At 43.8% G+C, this 21,226-nt stretch overlaps 1 protein-coding gene across 7 annotated transcripts in view; it reads right to left on the reverse strand.

The window, feature by feature from the left end:
* Positions 1–14,481, reverse strand: part of LOC126068935 (integrator complex subunit 6-like) — a 70,991-nt gene extending 56,510 nt beyond the window's left edge. For 4 of the 7 annotated variants that reach the window (XM_049871705.1, XM_049871709.1, XM_049871704.1 and 1 more), the window contains exons 1-2: positions 14,371–14,481; positions 14,167–14,244 (exon numbers count right to left, since the gene is read on the reverse strand). In XM_049871705.1, the coding sequence (XP_049727662.1) occupies positions 14,167–14,244; positions 14,371–14,481 (189 nt within the window). Of the gene's footprint in view, positions 1–14,166 lie in introns of all 7 variants that reach the window. The other 3 variants (XM_049871703.1, XM_049871702.1, XM_049871706.1) reach the window with 1 other exon arrangement.
* Positions 14,482–21,226: the final 6,745 nt, after the last annotated feature.

Genomic DNA, 21,226 nt, shown 5'->3' on the forward strand with positions numbered 1-21,226 from the left:
GCCGCCGCCGCCACCGCAGCAGCAGCCGCCGCCGCCGCCGCAGCAACAGCAGCAGCGACAGCAGCGGCAGCTGCCGCAGCTGCAGTGACGAGAACGACCGGAAACGGGCTCCCATAAGGTTTTAACATAATAGGCTTTAAGGGGGTTGGTTTGTAACTAAGGGTTGTACATAAATCAGACGTTCATAACCCAGGGGTTGCCTGTATATAATATAATGTTTGCACAACATCCAAGTCACATAACGTCCTATTTCACAGAATGTATTTTTTATCATGATGTTAAGTGACACGTGAATGTATTTCAAATACCAGCAGGGTCACCCATGGTGGGCAAATTTCAGTGGAATTTCCAGGCTCAGACTAGAAAGAAAGGCCTGGTGATCTCCTTCTGAAAATTAGCCAATGAAAACCCTATGCATCACAACAGAGTATTGTTTAATAGTGCTGGAAGATGAGCCCCCTAGATTGGAAGGCTCTCAGAATAAACAGTGGCCATGACAACAGACTCAAGCATACCAACAACCGTGAAGATGGCACAAGACCGGGCAACATTTCCTTCAATTGTACATAGGTTGCCATGAGTAGGAGTTGACTTGACAGCAACTAATAAGTTTATACAGACACAGGGAGCAGATCCTACAGAGCTCTGAATGGCAGGCTGAGCAATTTAGACGTGATTCCACAGGCATGGGAAGCCTTTGAAGGCTTTTGAGGGGGAAGTGATCCGATGACACCAGCTTTTTTAGAAAGCTACCAGTTAGTGTAAGTAGGAATTTGGGAGACACTTAGGAAACCCTGGTGGCGTAGTGGTTAAGAGCTATGGTTGCTATCCAAAAGGTCAGGAGTTCAAATCCACCAGGTGCTCTTTGGAAACTCAATGGGGCAGTTCTACTCTGTCCTATAGGGTCGCTATGATTCAGAATCAACTTTATGGCAATAGGGTCTTTTTTTTGGTAGGAGACCACTTAGAAGGTTGTCATAGTGGTCAAGGCATAGAAGCATGAGGACCTGGATTAAAGTGATGGCAGTAGAAACTGAAATGAAGGAACATATGTAAGAGACACTTCAGAGGAATTATAGATGGACCTCAGTGCCTAACTGAAGATGGAAAGAAAGAATCAAAGATTAACAATGCCTGGCTTTCAATCCTGGGTAACTAGAAGATGAGGAATATGGGAAAGGGGGTTGGTTTTAGAGATAAAAAAAAAAAATAAGGTGGTATATAGGGTCACCATAGGGTCACTATGAGTCAGACTTGACTCAATAGCAATGGGTAATGGATTGGGTATGCTAACTGTGAAGCTAATAGCAGGATAAACAGCCAAGTAGAGTGTCTTATAGCCAAACCAGTTGCCTTTGAGTAGATTCTGACTTGTGGTTACCCCATGTGTATCAGAGTAGAACTGTGCACCATAGGGTTTTCAATGGCTGATTTTTCAAAAGCAGATCACCAGGCCTTTGTTCTGAGCTACTTCTGGGTGGACTCGAACCTCCAACCTTCCAGGTAGCAGCGAAGCACATTAACCATTTGCTGATTAATCACTATAATCACTAAGAAATGGCCTTCATAAAAAGCTGATGATGGAAAAGCATCGTCATAGAAAAAGTACTTGAAACCATGAATGAGGTAGGATGCTTTCACCGAAGGAAAAAATTTCGAAGATAGGAAAAGAATTTTCAGTGAGAAGGGGGAGAAATGGAATAGAGGAGATAAGTATCTTTAAGAAAGAGGCAGTAAACGGTTTCAAATGTCAAGGGCAAAGAGAATAAACAACGAAAGAGCAAGTGCTATTAATGAATAGTATAGTCAGGTGAACATGGTTGAAAATACAAAAACTTCCTTTTTCTATGAACATCAGGCACAGCCCCACAAAAGTCTTCATGTAACTTTTCTCTGGTTAAGAGCTCAGTGCCTGGTTTGGCAGCTTTTATGGATTGAGTTGTGTATCCCCCCAAAAAAGTCCTAACCCCTGGACTGGTAAGTGACATTGTTGGGGAAATAGGGTCTTTCTTTGCAGATATTATCAGTTAAATTAACAAAGTTATACTGCAGTAGGATGGGTCCTAATCCTAATCTCTTCTTAGTGATGTCTTATAAAAGAGAAGGAGAAACACTAAAAAAGAGTCAGACACACAGAGGAAGACTACATGTAAGGATCCGTCTACAAGCCAAGGAACCTCAAGAAATACCCAGGCCTACAGAAACTGAAGGAGAAAAGGAAGGATCTTCCCTAGAGCCAAAAGAGAGGGAGAGAGAGAATAGCTCTGACTACTGACACTCTGAATTTGAACTTCTACCCCCATAACTGTGAGAAATTTTCTGTTCTTTGAAGCCACCCACTCTGTGGTATTTTGTTATGAGAGCCCTAGAAAACTACAGCAGCAGCATCTCCATTTCTTCTCTGAAATTCACCCCTGGCCCCTGGGCACCTAACTAAACAGGTGAATAAAAGCTAACTGGCTATGACAGGGGTGTGCCTTGAGGAGAATGGGAGATCTGGATGAAATGAGGACTGCACCAGCAGGTGAGGCACAGCTGATACAGAAAACTCTGGAAAGGCAGTATGGTCCGTTCAGGCCTTTAAAAAAAAACACTTCTGCTTCCCAACAGATTGGAGATTAGAAAAAACTAAATAGCTAATGTGGAAACCATTGCATTCATTCCCCACCCCTCCCCCCCCACAGGAAATACATTTATCAGGAGAATAATAAATCAAAGATGGTATATCAGTTTCTGATAGCCAAGGTCTAACCTGTTGCTTTATCAAGCCTACCACTCTTCCTACAGAGGCCACTCAGCCTATGTCACCTGCCCCCACCCCCCAACACACACACACACTACATCAGGCTCCATCAACAACTCCACTGCTGTCCCTGAGTAGGGGCATAACTGTGGGACATCAAAGGCAAAAGTGTGTCACAAACAAATGCAATATGAGGGACAAGGTCCCCGGGTGTCATAAATGGTTAAGCTCTCGGCTACTAATTGAAAGGTTGGTGGTTCAAACCCACCCATCGACACTGCAGAAGGAAGGCCTAGCGACATGCTTCTGGAAAGATTACAGCCAAGAAAGCCCTATGGTGTTCAGTTTCACTCTGTAGCATGTGGGTTCACCATAAATCGGAATCAACTTGATGGCAACAGGTTTGGTTTTTTTTATTTCAGTCAAGGAAATACAGACAATCCCAGGATTATGAACAAGTTCCATTCTTAAATCTGTCTTTAAGTTGAATTTGTATGTACGTCAGAACAGTTAGGTACAGTTCATATCTAACATCAGTGAGTCAAATGTTTGTCTTAGTATCCAGTATATAGGGTACCTTTCTATGCATAAGGAAACCCTTGTGGCGTAGTGGTTAACTGCTGCTGTTGCTAACCAAAGGGTCAGCAGTTCAAATCCACCAGGCGCTCCTTGGAAACTCTATGGGGCAGTTCTACTCTGTCCTGCAGGGTCGCTATGAGTCGGAAGCTACTCGACGGGCAAAGGGCATATATATATATGTATATAGCATTTTCCCTGGTACCAAAAGGGAAAGAGAACTTCCCCCTCCCGTTTTCTTAGAGCCTTTACTATGAGTCGGAATCAACTCGACGGCACTGGGTTTGGGTTTGGTTTTGGTTTTGGTTTTCCACGCGTAAAAAACATTAAAGAAACACTTCCAGATACACTAAAACCAGGGCTTCAAACCAGTTCTACCCAGTTCAGTCACGGCTAACGAAGCAATACTCAAATGGATGAATTTTTAAAATGTGGATGAAGTGGAATGATAATTAGACCAGGAAAAATTAAAGGTCAAAGCCGTGCTAGAAACTTAATCTCCCTCTTAGAAAACAAGAGCAGCGTGTACGTGGCATAGCAACCAAATCTCTTGACCTGCAGAGTCAGAAACAGCAGTGCCCCACTCAAAGATGGCAGCCTACTGTGCTGCTTTGAATGTGTTTCACTCCCCACGGTCCTGGCAAGAATCCAGTCACCTGCATCAGGCTCCTGAAAGGGCTCACTACAGCTTGTCTGAGTCTCCCATTCCAGAGCTTTGACCCGTAATTTTTCCTGCTCCACTTCACCCAAATTTAAAAAATTTGAGTCTGTTCCAATTTCGCTTCGTTGATCGTGACTGACTCAGTTTGAAGCAGTTCAAAACTTTGACTAAAACATCTTCAACATAATAACATAGTAATAATAATAATAATGTTTTGATGAGCATCACAAAGTAGCACCCATTTGTTATTACAAACCATTGTACGTACCTCAATTTTTTAATATAACAGGCTTAAGAGGGTTGGTTCGTAACTACGGGTTGTACATAAGTTGGACATTTGCAACCCAGGGAATGCCTGTACTAAAAATGATAATACTAAGCAGTGATTATTTTCATTCATTGAATGCTTGCTATAATACCCAGCATTGTTATATTAAAAACAGCTATAAATAATTGTATGATAATTCTGTCTAAAAACGTATGGCTCCAGGACATATATCATAATGAGTAAATACCAGTGAGACATTGTTAAAAGGACTGCTCTATTATGATCGATAGGAAAAGTGAAGTGGTTAATTACTTAAGACGCTAGGATTGAGACAGACCTGGGTTACTATTCAGCTGTGACTTAACCTCTCTGGGGCTGGGTTTCTTTATCTGTCAAATGGGGATAATAATAGTATCCATAATATAGGCTGGTGGGGAAGATAAACAAAATAAGCACTTTATATTCATTGGCACACTGCCCTGTACATAAGCACTACTCAATAAATGTCAACTGCCATTATAAGAAAAAAAAAGGAGTCCTGGTGGCACAGTGGGTTAAGAAATTGACTGCTAACCGAAAAGTCAGAGGTTCGAACCCTCCCAGCCGCTCTTCAGGAGAAAGATGTGGCAGTCTGCTTCCGTAAAGATTTACAGCCTCGGTAACCCTATGGTGCAGTTCCACTCCATCCTGTAGGGTCACTATGAGTCGGAATCAACTCAATAGCAACATTTTCTTTAATTTGTTTTGTTTGTTTTATTATAAGAATCAATTATAATACTGCTCATTATTACAAGGAAACAAATATTAAGTCAAATCATATCTGAAATATAAGGATATGCTAGAAAAGCTGGGGCTGTAACATGGAATTTAGAAAGATCCAAAACTAAAGCTATAAAATGGTTCCACCTTATATCTGTGGCATTTATCAGTATACCTGTACTTTCATCCAGGCTCAGAATGAGACATTGGTAATTCATGGAAGCCACCCACCACCGTCTGTTAGTTTGTCTTACTGTGGTGGCTTGTGTTATTATGATGCTGGAAGCTATGCCACAGGTATTTCAATTTCCAGCAGGGTCACCCATAGTGGAGAGGTTTCAGCAGAGCCTCCACACTAAGGCAGACTAGGAAGAAAGGCTTGGTGATCTACTTCCAAAAAGTAGCCAATTGAAACTTCATCAATCACAACAGAAAATTGTTTGACTCGCTTTCTTGGATACACCATCAGGAGGGATCAATTGCTAAGGGAGGACATCATATTTGGTAAAGTAGAGGGCCAACGAGGGTGAGGGAGACCTTTGATGAGATGGATTGACACAACAGCCGCAACAATGGGCTCAAACATACCAATGACCACAAAGATGGGGCAACGCTTAGTTCTATTGGACATGGGGGTTGCCATGAGTCAGAGCCGACTGTACAGCAACTAACAACAACAAAAATGTCGTAGTAACAGAAATGAACACCATCAGTCACTCCTGTACCCCTCACTAGGAGGACAGAGTTTAGAGAGAGCTAACTGCTGCCAGAAGGAATAAGCACGGGAGCCCTCCTGTCACGTGGCCCTCCCCTCCCTGCTTTTAATGCTACTGATGACTTCCCATAAGACAGGGCTCTGCGAGAGAACATCAAAAAAGCCTTCAATAAGAGCAGTGATACAGACCCCCCTTTGTTTCTTAGGTTTTATACTAAGCCGCGCTACAGAATTTATTCTTTATTCCGCTTTTCTTGAAGAATACTGTTGGTGAGCATCATCGGGCTGAATAGCTATGTAAATCTGATAAGAAGCATGTAACATATTCCTAATAATACTAAAAGCATGAACTGTTTAGTGACACTGGTGAGCACATATTACAAACAGATTTTTGAATTACTGTAGTTGCATTGGAAACCAGAGTTCATATGTATATTCTACTGTACTTAGCCCAGGAAAAAAAAAAACTTCTAACCCAACCAGTTGGATCACCAACGGCATCCAAAAGTCTAAGCCACCAAACTGGCTTTCAATACAAACAAGAATGGGATGCTTTCATATTTTGCCCCAGGGCTAAGGGTTATCAACCCATCAACTCTGAACTGTATGATAACCTTTCATGTATAAAGAGTCCTTTATGGCATTGTTATTTTTAAACAGAATTTCAAGAGAAAGGATCCTGCCTCAGAAACAATTTCTAGGACAGGAACATCATAAATTATCTTAAAAATGAGTATCAACTAACACCGTCTAATAGAAATATAGTGCAAGCTGCATAAATAATTTTTTTAAAAAAAGTTTTTATTGAGCTTTAAGTGAACGTTTACAAATCAAGTCAGTCTGTCACATATAAGCTTATATACACCTTACTCCATACTCCCACTTATTCTCCCCCTAATGAGTCTGCCATTCCAGTCTCTCCTTTCATGACAATTTTGCCAGTTTCTAACCCTCTCTACCCTATCTCCTTATATTTTCAAGTAGCTGAATTTAAAAAAAAGGAAAAAGATGAAATTAATTTCAATAATACAATTTATTTAATACCTATTTAGTATATCAATATAATGTTAATTTAATAATATCCAAAATCGTATTTAAACTTATAATCAATATAAAAATTCTTAGTGAGGTATTTTATATTCTTTTATTCATAAAAAGTCTTCAAAAGCCAGTGCTTTACACTTATAACACATCTGGAATCAGACTAGGCACCTTCCAAGTGTTCAATAAGCACACGTGGCGTGGCTAGTGGATACTGCACTGCAACAGTGCGAATATAGCAAAGTTACAGATATAACTGGTAAGTCTGAGGAGCCATGCCTACCCCCACTGCCACTTCAGTCCCTTACCCTGTTCCTGCAGTCTTTATAGTGCCCCCACCCCTCACTGGACTCACCATCCACAGAGTTGTCAGGAAGAAGGGGGGAAGGATATGTTTTCAACAAACCAAGTTGGAAATCCAAATCCTTTCTCCAATAGAAACAATACTAAACACAATAGTTCTGTGGTTAAGTGACATTAAGGGTTAAAAAGGCTTTCCTGAAGAGGAAAGTCTGGGAACCTAATCACTATTTCCAACATTGTATTCAGCAGATAATGTGTTCCAAGTTCCCAATACACTAGAGGCCATGTTTACATAAGAGTTTTTCATTTAAGGACTTAAATTAAACCAGTCGGTTTCCTTATTCATCCTCCTATACAGAGGGTCCTTCCATCCTGCTCTTGTCTGGAAAGCACATTTCTCCCTGAGATGTGGAACAGCTGCCATGTTTAGCCGTTCTGTAAAACTGGGAATCCTGTCTCTAATCATCTTCCTGAAGCAAGGGCATATACTTGCCCTTTCCTTACCTGTGCCCTGCCCTTCTGCCATCCCTCCCACCCCAATCCCAACTCTCAGGCCAAAGGCTCTCAACCAGGCCAGCACTAATGCAAAACTAGGCAATTGCAACTGCTTCTGGGTCTCTCCCACCTTTCATTCTCCCACCTCCCTCCAGCCCATCTCAATTTATAGTTCTGCATAATAATAAGCAAGCGAGCATACCGGCAACCAAACCAAAAACCAGTTGCCATCCAGCTCCTCAAATCCACCAAATAGCTCTTCACCCCAGGGGAACATGTACAAACTCCAGCTTGTAGGCTTCAAAGCACTTTTGCATCCAATCCCAACTAGACACAATCTTGACCTGATCAACTGTATTCTCTTGAGGCCCCTTGTATCTTCTCTTCCTCATCTCCTATCCTGTGGTTAAAGATCTCCTCTTCTCTTGACACCTCCCATACCTTAACCTGCCTTCTCCAGTTACCTCTGGCTATCCTCTCAGACCCTTGAGAGCTAGGACCATGTCTTCTGTTATTCTGGTGTCCCTTGGGCCAGATCTTTCTTAGTGTCATCTTAGATCCCTATAACGGAGCTTGGAACTGAGGAAGTGCTCAATCAACACATATGGTGAATGAATGTCTAGGTTGCTGTAGTAGCCTCATAGCTAGTTGGTCCCCTTTCACAAACCACTGTCAGACTAATCTTCCAGAAACACACCATTTTTATCATATCACTTATCATGGTGATAAAAGTCAGGACAGTCAGAAGGGGAAGGGGAATTGCAGGAAGAAACATGAGGCACTTTCTGGGGTGATAGAAATGTTCTGTATCTTGGCCTATGGTGGTGGCTACATGAATGTGTAAATATTTAAAAAGTCATCCAGTTGTTCACTCAAGATTCCTGTATTTTACTGTATATAAGTTATACTTCATCCTTCCTTCTAAGGAGCATTCTGGCTGTACTTCTTCCAAAACAGATTTGTTCATTCTTCTGGCATGATCGTGGTATATTCAATATTCCTCGCCAACACCACAATTCAAAGGCCTCAATTCTTCTTCGGTCTTCCCTATTCATTGTCCAGCTTTCACATGCATGTGATGCGATTGAAAGTATCATGGCTTGGGTCAGGCACACGATAGTCTTTAAGGTGACATCTTTACTTTTCACTACTTTAAAGAGGTTCTTTGCAGCAGATTTGCCCAATACAATATGTCGTTTGATTTCTTGACTGCTGCTTCTATGAGTGTTGACTGGGGACTGCCCTCCACAGGTCAGTGGGAATAGGAGGGGGCTTGGGGGCTTTAATGTATATTGCTTGAAATCTTTTTCCCATTTATTGAGTGCCTACTAACATCTAGGCACTCCTTTGGGTACTGGGGATACAAATACAGAGAAGTTCAAATATGTGCCCGTAAAGAGCTCACATGAGAGCGACGAACATGAACAGTAATAATCACCACATAACATGCTAAATGCTATATTTAAGGTATGGATAAAGTGCTGTGGGACCACAGAGGGAGTGGCTATACCCTGTTTGGAGTCCGCATGGGGCAGTGGGGGAGAATGAAGAGCTGAGGCATGTCAGCTGAACCAAAGTGTGTTCCAGGTGGGGGAAAAGAACGTATGCAATGAAAACAGAAGTAAGAGGCATTGTGTGTGGGGGGAAGGAGGTCTAACAGCTCAGAGTGGCTGGAGTCAGTCTGAGGTCCGTGAGAAGAGAATAGGATACAAGGTTGGAAAGGTAAGACAGGGACAGATCATGAAGGGCCTTGGAGGCCAGGCTCAGGACTTATGATTTTATCCTGAAGGATTTTTAGTAGAAGGACGACTTTTTATTTTACCTTAGTTTACTTCATTTTATTTTGCTTTTTTACTTTATTTTATATTAAGAATGATCAACCTGGTGGCAGCAGGGTGGGGGGGAACTATTGGAGAGCAAGAATGGAGTAAGGGAGGGCAATGGAGTGGCTGCTGCAACAATGGTGCAGGTGAGAAATGATGAAGGTTGAAACAAGGGAAGAGCAAATAAGAATGGACAGATACGAGAAAGATTTAAGATGCTTCACAATTTTGTCAGTGTTCCCCAGTCAGCTTCCAGCTGGTGCCACAAGTCTGAAGACTGCACTTACGCCCTTGCCCATGAATCTAGTGGTCTACCAATAACTCTCCCCTTTTCTCATTTCAAAATACTATCATCGTATGTTTAAAACGGCCAATGAGGAAGGCAAAAAAGGAAACAAGATCTCTCGAGAGAAACAATTCATCATAAAAGTCAATGCACTGCCTTTGTGGCATTTTGAGTTCTAAAAGCACCTTCCATTTTCTTTGAGGGCTCTCTCAGACTAAGTCACTACTGCTTCACCCAAAAGCACTTCCTTAGCTTCCTAACTACAGTGAAAGTCTCCCCTAAGAATCAGTCCTTTTCCGAATAAGTCCCATAGAATATATTTATGGGCATATGAAAAAGTGATTCCTTAGTTAAAATTCCAATAAATGTCTGGAACACAGATAATTTTTTTTTTTATAAAGCGTAAGTTTACTTCCTAAACCTGTAAGCTGAAATTCTTCCTGCTGACACACATTGACAAAGGCACGCAGAGAGCAGTAAGCAAAGGTAGCTACAGGATGTTAAAAGGTGACATTCAAGGACAATTTTTACTTGTTCAAATGTTGCATGTTTTCAAATTACAGACTTACGGTATTTCTTTGAAACACTCTCTCTTCCTATTTTTTAAAAATTCTGACCACTATATGTGGATTTCAGCTATTTCCAGAAAAGTGGCTCCGTTTTATGATAAAAAGCATTTCTTTCAATAAAAAAAGGATATCATTTTAAGAAGTATTTCCAAACGTAAAACTACTTTGAATATTACATCCTAACTAAAATAAGTACTTTTCTTCTCAACAGAACACCCTGTCTAATGATTCACTTTCTTCCTGGTACTTTCAATTTGCCCACAGTTAATAGTAGTAACGAGCCTACCTCTGCTATGTACTGAATAAAAGGAAGTTATGATTCATAGCTAAACAAAACATACATGACAGCAGAACTTCAGCCAAGGCTATTAAGAACTCATCTACAAACACACACACACACACACACACACTTTTTAAAACCACAGATTAGTCTTAAAAGAACACATTGGAAATTTAAAAATATTAACAGGGTTTCATTCTGTGTACACTAAAGACACCATTGTTTGAATGTGGTTGACTCCAAAGTAACAGTGGAAACAGATGTAGCACAAAAGGCTTGCCCTTCATATGCTTTTTATATGATGGCACAATGGTTAAATGCTCCACTGCCAATTGAGAGGTCAGCAGTTCGAACTCAGTAGCCACCCCTCAGAAGAAAGATGTGGCAGCCTTGGAAACCCTGTGGGGCAGTTCTGCTCTGTCCTATAGGGTTGCTATGAATTGGAATCAACTGGATGGCAACAGGTTTTTTGGTAAAACAAAATTTCATCCATGCAGAGCTAACTGGAAGTAACAGGTATGACTAATTTTAAAAGAGCATGTAGCATGTACTATGGAGTGTGCAGTAAAATGCTACTAAGTCTTCAGTGAAATACTATATTCACCTACTTAACAGTATATATTCATGAAAAAAATCCCAGTTACAGTAGTTTTTCACAACAAGATTTATTGTCAGAGCTTGTAAGTGGATATACTGGGAATAGTTACATGCCTATTAGGAAAAATCCTCCCAACCAAATTCACAACTCATGCCTGTTACAGCACCAGTAGAAGGGAATCTACGAGTAAAAAATAAAATTCATTTTGCAGTGTTTAGAGTTGGGTATAACCAAGGCCTGACAAATAAGCAGCTATTGTGAGAAGAGATAAACGATGGCTCTCCCACCTTAGAGAAATTAAGAAAATATACTTCACATTATTCTGCAGGAAAATAAGGTACAGATAAAACCCTATCTAACATCACTGATGGAAGGACCTCAGAATCCTAATAAAGAGTGAAGTTTTAAGTGGGAACTAAGACGCCTGCTGACAATTGAAGAAAGACCTATCTGATAACCAGTGTGACAGAAAACAGACATTTATGGCTCCAAGCTATTAGTAAGTGAAAGACTAGACTAAGTTTTAAGAAAAATTCACCAGATGTTCTAAAATTTCAAACCTTCCAAACTAGCTAGACCCCAAATGTAAAAGAACAAATAGTTACCACATGCTGCGGGGAGGGGTGGGGGTGAGCAGGGGGGAGCGGTCAAAAGAGCCTCAGAAAAAGAAAATGTTCCGGAAACATGGCCTACCATTAGCAAAATGACAAGAACATAATGAAAATCATAAACCATTTCCTAGTACATGTAGTTATCATATAAGATTAAAATGAAAAACCTGAATAACCTTGGAAAAGCATAGACTACAAAGATAACTGATTATTAATGATAAAACCATTATGCAAAGTATCTTCCCATGTCTGACCTACATATGAAAAAAAATCAAATTCAATTTGGAAGAATTTTTTTGCTTTAACAAATGTAGTAGATAAGATAAAAAAAAAAATGACAAGATAAAAAGTTAATGGATGAAATTTGCACTAAAAACAAAACCCAGCTTTTCCCCCTCTGCTCATAGAATGATCTGGAGCCTTTAAAATACCATAGATAACTTACACAGTAAAAATTTTAAGTATGAAGACTATGTGGCAACCCAGAAAAATTCATAGGATAAAATAGGTGGAAAAAGCAGAATACAAAGTAAAATGTACAGTTTATTTTTTGTGTGTGTGATTATGATGCCATGTAAAAAGAAGCTTTGACAGTGGTTATTAAAGTGAGGTGAGACTTCTTTTTCAAGGATTCTGCAAATATTGCCATTTAAGTTTTATAGAATAAAAGTATTTTTAAAGAAAGAAAAAAGCCCATCTACAATCTGGGCACTCAGAAAATGTTAAATAGTTGTTGCTTTAAAGAAAAAAGAAAGGCACACTTCTTTGTAGTTTATTCTTTTTACTACTTAAAATCAAAGAGCAAGACTTCAATTATCCACACTAGAAATGGTGGGTTCTTATCTGTGCTAGTAGTCAAAGGGTGTAGACCTTCAGACTTAGGACATGCAAACATCTGCTCTTCTATGCGGGGAAAAAAAATGGTCACACCCTTGGGGAAAACTGACATTTTTAAAGGCTTATGGAATTTTGGAAGATGTCACTTTTACTCCCATTTTTCTAAATAGAAAAATTAAAAACCGGTAACAATGCAATGAAGCCAGAACACTTTTAAGGAGGAACGTATTAATCAAACTGTTAACCGAAGCCACACGTTACAAAATTAACCTCCCTTGAGTCTTCTTTCTGAAGGAACACTCTCTAAGGCCAACTCTTCAGTTTGGCAGATTCCAATCATTAAAACACCTCATTCTGCTGAAGCGGCTTACAACACATCCAGACTGCGCCCCCTCAGCACTATTAAGATAATTCTGAGAAAAAAACATGCCTAGCAAAGGGCGTCAAGGATTATGGTAGTAATATTTTTAAAGTTCAAACATTCAAGCAGGACTCTGATGCCAGGTTGATCTTATTTGCGCTCTATTTGACCTGGCCACCACAGGCAAAGCCATTCATCTCCTCACTATAGGAACATAAATTGTTAACGACCCCACAGAAGTGAAGTCCCCCCTACTTTTCTCCTGCAGGTCAGAACCCTGGGAAGCAAATCATGGAATGTGCCAGTAAGAACTGTGCACAGTCCAACCCTCCCTCTCTTTCTTTTTCCCAGGACAACCCCCCACGTGGCTAACACAAACTCCATTACGATATAAGTAGGTAGGCCAGGTCCCTAAAATGCTCAGTCCGGGTGGATTCTGACTGGCATCCCGCCCCCACCCCATCGTGGCTCCGCTGGAATCGCCAATGAAACAGTAGCAGTAACTAGGGTAACTGGACAAATTCCAGAGAAGCAACGGAAGGCGTTTCTCCGGGTCTGGGCGTGGGGAGGCTTGCAGGGCGGACAGAATTGCCATTGGGTGGGGGTGGGCTGGAGGCGACAGAAGTGAAAAAGCAGCCTTGGTGAAGGCCGGTGGCCCGGCTGCCACGCTCTCAGCAGGAAGAGGAGGGAGCAGGAGGAAGGGGGGAGAAGGAGACTAAGAAGCCGAGAAGAGCGGGAGGTGGCGGAGGAGGGGAGGCAGGGGCGGGGCGGGGCGGGGGCGGAGCTAAGGCCCCTGGAAAGCCCGCGCGCAGCGCCACCAGCCGCCAGGGGCGGAGCCGCGCGCTAGTCCCGCCCCTGGGCGCAGCGCGTGCGGAGCGCGCCCGGGGCTGGGCCGCCTCGCCGCCGCCCTCCCTCCCGCCTCCTTCCCTCCCTCCCTCTCAGCACCGTCCTCAGTCTTCCTCTCGCCGCCTCATACAAAAGCAAAATGTCCGCCATCTTCCGCGGCTGCGGCGCTCACCGCTGCTCCTAACCCGGCCCGCCTGCGGCTTCCCCGCGGGGCCGCCCACCCGGCCCCACCCCACCCGCGCCGCCGCGACTCGGAAGCCGGCGCCGCTCCGCCCGCCCTGGGCGCGCCCCCGCGGCCCCCGGGCGACGCAGGACCGCCGCGGGCGGGGGACGGGGGTAAGCTGCCCCGCCGACCTGCCCCCTCCGCGCCCACCCACCCAGAGGGCCCCTTTACCTTGATGCAGTACGGGGGCTCATCGTAGGTGACCAGCATGTACCTGTCTCCGCGACTGGCCGGGTCGCGGGCGCGCAGCTGCGGAGCAGAGATGACGGAGGGCAGCGCAGGGAAGAGGGAGGGGGCGACACGGACGTTACAGAAGCACCTGAATCCGACCCATCCCTGGGGGCTCTCCCTGCCTCTCCCCTCCCCTCCCTTTACCTTCAGGAATAACTCCACAGCGCCTTTGGCAACGTCCAGATAGGAGGTGCCCAGGTCAGTGCGCTGGTTCATAGAGGCGGACGTGTCTATGAGGAAGAGCAGGATGGGCATCTTCCTTGGCACCCCTGGCTCCGGCTCCCCGCTCGCCTGGCCCTCTGGTCCTCACTGCCCTGCTGCACGACCCAAGCCCTCAACTCTCGCCGAGCCAGGGAGCAAGAAGCAGAGGGGGAGACGGTCCGGGGCAGATGGGACTGCTGCCGTTCTCTGCAGCCCCACTGTCCCCTCCCTCCCAGGGAACTTGAGAGTGGAAGCTTGTGTAGCCCTGGGGCCCTCCCCCTTCCTCTCTCCTGCCACCACTACTGCCGCCACCGCCGCTGCCAGGACCACTGCCCGAGCATCCGTCCTCGCTCACTCGAGTGCTCCTCCAGACTGAGAGCCCTCTCTGTTCGCCGCCACACAACTTCTGTCCGCTCACCTACCATGGGCACCATGTGACCAGGACCCGCGCCATTGGCTGCCAATTATGTGAGATTTGCATATTCATTAGATGACAGAACAAGGGGAGGGACTTGGGCGAACCCTGGGAGTTGAAGTTTGAACCTAGGCAGGAGGTAAGGGGAAAAGTTAAGGACCCTCGCTAGGATACTCCTTTATAGGACTTGGAAGCTGTTACGATGATTAATTCGGGTATTTGGGATGGAATTTCTCTTGCTCTTCAAAGATGATGGTGCGAAAGGAAGAGAGAGTTTGAGCAACAGTTGTACACAAGTACAGAAGCAGATGGTTGCACAGGCTGCACAGAAAACGCTTTGCTAACTGCACTCGATGATCAGTCGTGCCAGTGGCTAAGATCAAAACATTTCAGAAGCTGCAAACTTCTTTCCTGGCAAGACCTACTCACTCGCATTCCTTTAGTTCCCACCCCTGCCCCCATCAGTATTTGTAGTCTGCTGCTGGCCTCACATTCCACATATATCTACTTAGGAAGGAAACTTTTTTAAGTTTAAACACAGTTGCCTAAACCAGCCTGTTGTATGCACAGCCTTCTTCAGTTTCATTGAGCGCTTTGAAGTACTGCCTGCCTGTGATAATTCCACTAGCTGCTGGGTCTACACACAGGAGGTTTGTCAACCTAGATTCTGATTCAACTCATATTTATTGAGCACCTATGAAGTGTCAGGCACCCACAGTAACCTCATGTAATCTTTGAAATGGGTACGCTAGATGGCATTGTGTTCAATTTTCAGTAAAGGAATCTGCAGCCCAGCGAGGTTACGGTAACAATGAAGGATGCTCTCAGGTCTGGCTCTGGCGAGATGCTCAGTCAGTGGCAGAATACGCTTCCTTGGCTGTATGTAACACAGTTTTTAATTATGGAGGTGTGTATTCCTAGCAGTACGCTGTGTACAACACGTAAGCCTGGGCTTCAATAAATTCAATAAATATATGTACACATAAATACCCAGTGTATGTGTGTGTGTGTGTGTATATATATATATATATATATATATATATATATATATATATATATATATATATATAGCCCTGGTGGCACAGTGGTTGAGACCTATGGCTGCTAACCAAAAGATCGGTGGTTTGAATTCACCAGCCGCTCCTTGGAAACTCTACGGGGGCAGTCCTACTCTGTCCCATAGGATCACTATGAGTCAGAATCGACTCTACAGCAATGGGTTTATATATATATAGGACAGGGTAGAACTTCTCCATAGGGTTTCCAAGGCTGTAATCTTTCTGGGAGCAGATTGCCAGGTCTTTTCTCCTGTGGAGCCACTGGTGAGTTCTAACTACCCACCTTTCAGTGAGCAGAAGAATGCTTAACTACTGTGTACCTACCAGGGCTTCTTCCATATATACATATACATATATATATACACACACACACACACACATATATATATACACATACACACACACACAACACACACATTCTGTTTTTTGTTCCATATGTTACACATACGTATAGCTCTGGTGGCACAGTGGTTAAAGTGTTCAGCTGCTAACCAAAAGGTCAGCAGTTCAAACCCACGAGCTGCTCCAAGGGAGAAAGATGTGGCAGTCTGCTTCCATAAAGATTTATAGCTTTAGCAATCCTGTGGGGGCAGTTCTACTTTCTAGACGCCATGTTAAAAATTATATATAATAGATTTTTTTAAACCCTCCAAGGTGAATACTACTAAAATAATTTTCAAAAACAATTTACCAGTATTCCACCACCACTGCCAGTTGTTGATCCCAACTCATGCTGACCCCAAATGTGTCAGAATCAAATTGCACACCATAGGTTTTTTTGTTGTTGTTGAAAATATATGCAGCAAAACATATACCAGTTCAGCAGTTTCTGCATGTACCATTCAGTGACACTGATGACATTCTTCGAGTTGTGCAACCATTCCCACCCTCCTTTTCTGAGTTGGTCCTCCCCCATTAACATAAACTCACTGCCCCCTAAGCTTCCTGTCTAATCTCCACAGGGTTTTCAGTGGCTGATTTTTCGGAAGTAGATGGCCAGGCTTTTTTTCTGAGGCACCTCTGGGTAGACGTGAACTGCCAGACTTTCCGTTAGCAGCCAAGCATGTTAAATGGTGCACCATCCAGGGACTCTTATCAGCGTTAGGGAAGCACAAATGGTTTCAGTCACGCAGTGCCCCAGTGGTTAAGGACATGCAGGTCCTCCAGGATGGCCCTCTGGGGAAAAGATACTCTCTCTATGCAGGTGAATGCTTTTTTATGTATTTATTTATTTTCTTATCAGGGCATGTTATTGACTCTTTTTTGGCATAACTCAAATGGAATTGTAATGATATAAATATAGAATCTGAAAAATATCCGTGCCTCATTTGAAACTACAAAAGCGACAGTATACATAAACCATAACCATTTAGTCGATTTGTAGACTGATTCCAATTAAACCAAAGCCCAGATCCTCAACATAAAACCTCTCTTCTTCGTTTCCTGGAGGAAAGTAGACCCTGTATTATGCCCGAGTGTGCGCAGACCTCTTTATTACAGGGTTTTTTTTTTTTTTTTTGGCACAAGTAACACTAAAATCCCCAGAGCCTTTTCTACATCTTTCTCTGCTGTAAAACATCAGCTACCTTGTGTTATAGGTTATTCATGGCTTGGCTTTGTCTCTCATACTAGAATGGAAACTCCTTGAGAGCAGGCAGAGCCTACAACCTACGCCTGATACAAAGTACATGCTCAATAAAAGATTGTTGAACAAGATTGTTGACTAGGCTGTGGCTTTCATCCTTTCATTGTCTTCCCAGGTGCTCAGACATCGCCTGTAGCTCCTCTCCTCCAGTTCATCAGCCTTGCTTGTTGCTCCCTGCCTGACAGCTCCCACCCAAGCGGAGTGGGAGGTCCAGCTCCCCATCCTTGTGGCCTTCCAGGTTTGGGCCCCAGTCCGCCATCAGGCCAAGCCCTCGACCTGATACCCGCCTCCCGAGCTGACGCAGCTCCCCTTTTGTTCTATTCATGCTTCCTTGTGAAGCAGCTCTTCTTTGAGCCACTGCTCACTGTTTGTCTCTCTCAGCTAAATCCTCTTCCCAGCTGCTCCCAAATTTCAGGCCTGTTTCCACTGTCAGGCCACTGGCCAGTTGATGGAATTCTTTTTCCATTGCAGCACTATGACCTGCACTAACCATCCTGTCTTTCCAGTTTTCTCATGCTTTTTGAACTCATGGATTCTTGAAAATACTTTCCTCTTTCCTCATGTCTCTGCTCTTTATCTGCTTTTATTTCTCTTTAATACCTCACCATACTCCCCCATTCCAGACCTTTCCACCTCAGGTCTGGGGCTACAAGACATATCTCAGGAAGGCATTCCTACCAGGCACCGCTCTCCAGGCCTTCATTCCCTTCAGAACAAATGTTAGCATACTTGGCCCCATGTTTACATTTTATGTATGTAGCCCACAACCAGACAGCAGACGCTTTGCTTTGGAGGGGGCAGGGCTTAGCTACTTGCCACTCACCAAAGATTTGCTATCTTTTGCCGGTAAGTGAACCCTCATTACCACATCTTGACAAAATGACCTTACTTAACCTACTCACGACCCCTTCCCAGCCCCAGCCTTTCATGGCTCCCAGGGGAGTATAAGCTCACTGTCTGGTTTCTCCAGCACCCACTTCTTCCTCAAGCGCCTGCAATCTGGTTTGTTTCCCCAGCACTCCATGGAAACTGCTCTGAGGTCCCCAGTGGCCTGCTCCTGGCCAAATCCCATGGTCTGTTCTATATTTTCCTTTGTTGACTGAGGAGCTATATGTCACTTGCCCTCCTGAGGCCCCCCGCTCACTTTGTCTTTCAAAGCCTGCTGTCTCTCCTGTCGGCCTCCTCTTCCCTGAACTATTTGATTTCACCGTCACTGGCTCTGAAACTTAATCTCAGACTCGCTCTGTGGCTACCCCTTTTTCTCCCACTGCCCCCACAAAAGACTTTATTATTTGCACTATTTATTTAGTCATTCATTCATTCTTTCATTCAGCTCTCTCTTGGGTGGGTTTTCTGTATGACAAACAATGAGGATACATTGGTGAACAAGGAAAATGACATAGTGGTTAAGAGCATGAATTTAAGGGTTCAAGTCCTAGCCCTACCATTTACTAGCAGTCTAACCATGGGCAAGTTACTTAACCCTCTGTCTGCTTCAGCTTCATCATCTGTATACCGGTAATAATGATAGCACTTCATAGGATTGTTAAGAGGATGAAATGGAATTAATGTTTGTAAATTGCGTATAAAAGTGCTTAGCGCAGAGTAAGGTTTATGTTGTTGTGGTTAGCTGCCATTAAGTCAGTGTCTTAGTCATCTAGTGCTGCTATAACAGAAATACCACAGGTGGATGGCTTTAACAAAGAGAAAGTTATTCTCTCACAGTCTAGGAGACTAAACGTCCAAATTCAGAGTGTCAGCTCCAGCGGAAGGCTTTCTTTCTCTGTCGGCTCTGGGGGAAGATCCTTCTCATCAGTCTTCCCCTGAACTGGGAGCTGCTCAGCACAGGGACCCTGGATCCAAATGATGTGTTCCCCTCCCAGTTCTTCATTCTTGGGGGCATGAGGTGCCTCTGTCTCTGCTCACTTTTCTCTTTTAGCCTCCTAGGCTCAAGATACAGCCTAATCTTGTAGATTGAGTCCTGCCTCATTAACATAACTGCCTGTAATCCTGCCTCACTAACATCGTAGTGGTAGGATTTACAACACATGGGAAAATCACATCAGATGACAAATTGGTGGGCAATCACACAATACTGGGAATCATGGCCTACCCAAGCTGACATAAATTTTACATTTTTGGGGGACACAATCCAGAACAGTTGGTTCCAACTCGTACTGACCGTGTGTGCAACAGAACAAAACACTGCCCGGCCCTGCACCATCCTCGTAATCATTGTTATGCTTGAGCCCATTGTTGCAGCCACTTTGTCAACTCATCTTGTTGAGGGTCTTCCACTTTTTTCACTGACCCTCTACCAAGCATCCTGTCCTTCTCCAGGAACTGATCCCTCCTGATAACATGTCCAAAGTATGTGAGACGTAGTCTCCCCATCCTTGCTTCTAAGGAGCATTCTGGTTGTACTTCTTCCAAGACAGATTTGTTCATTCTTCTGGCAGTCTGTGGTCTATTCAAGCTCTATATAAATGTTAAATAAGAGCAAGAATGGATATAGTCCATGCCCTCATAGAGCTTACATTCTAATAGGGAAAACAATCAAAAGAGCGGATGCAATATTATATTAAGGACTATGAGAGAGGAAATGCAGGGCGCTCTGGGAGCACTGAGAAGGAGCATATATTTTAGGGGGGTTGGGGAAGTTAGAGGATATACAGGGAAGGTTTTCTGAAGGATATTGAAGCTGTCACTTCAGGGAAAGTAGGGATTAGCCTGGTGAAGGAGAGCTGGTGCGGGGTGAGGAATAGAGCAGGGGAGAACAGAGAATGTTCCAGACAGGCAATGGTGAGATAGTCAGAGAGGGAGAAAGAGGCCCATTGGAGGAAAGGAAAGAAAGTCTACCTGGCTGGGGTGTGGGGAGCTGGGAGTGGGGGAATAGGACAACGAGAGAGATAGCTAGACATGAGCTTGGAGAGGTGAGCGGGAGCCAGGCCATGAATAGCCCGTAGGCCCTGCTAAGGAGTTAGAACTGAATCCTGGAGGACATTGGGAAACCTTGAAGGGTTCTCAGCAGATTGTGTTTTGGTAATATCGTTCTATCCTTAGGATGGAGAATGGTTTAGATGAAAGCAAACATGGATCAGGAAGACAAGTTAGTCTATTTCTGTAATCCAGGTGAGCTGAATTGTAGTGACAAGAGGGTATATGGGGGTATAAGGTACACTTAGGAGGCAGAAGAGTCAGGTCTTATCCATTGACTGAAGATAGGAATTGAGGAAAAGAGAGGAGTCAAGGTTGATCCTTCCAGTGTTCTGGCTTGGGCAGAAATGGTGGAGCCACTTACTGTGACAGGGGACAAAGGAAGAGATGCAAATTTGGAGAGGGGTCATTCATTCACTCAACAAATATTTATTAAGCCTCTATTATGTGCCAGGCGTTGTTCCAGGAGCTGTATATAAATCAGTAAACAAGACAGACCCAAATCCCTGCCCTGGGGACAGGTAAATAAACAAATATATAGCGTGTCAGATGGTGACAAATGCTATGGAGAAAAAATAAAGGAGAGTCAGTCTGCAGGCAGGGGGACAAGGTACATTTGGATTGCCTGTGGGACACCCAAGGGGAAATAACTAGGAGGCAAGCTGGCTGAGTAAATGATAAAAATAAGGCTCAGGCAGCAGACCACCAGTTCAGGGCTCCCATTCGAGTCTGGGGAACCTCCCA

Source organism: Elephas maximus, chromosome X, assembly GCF_024166365.1.
Source record: "Elephas maximus indicus isolate mEleMax1 chromosome X, mEleMax1 primary haplotype, whole genome shotgun sequence".
NCBI lineage: Eukaryota > Metazoa > Chordata > Mammalia > Proboscidea > Elephantidae > Elephas > Elephas maximus.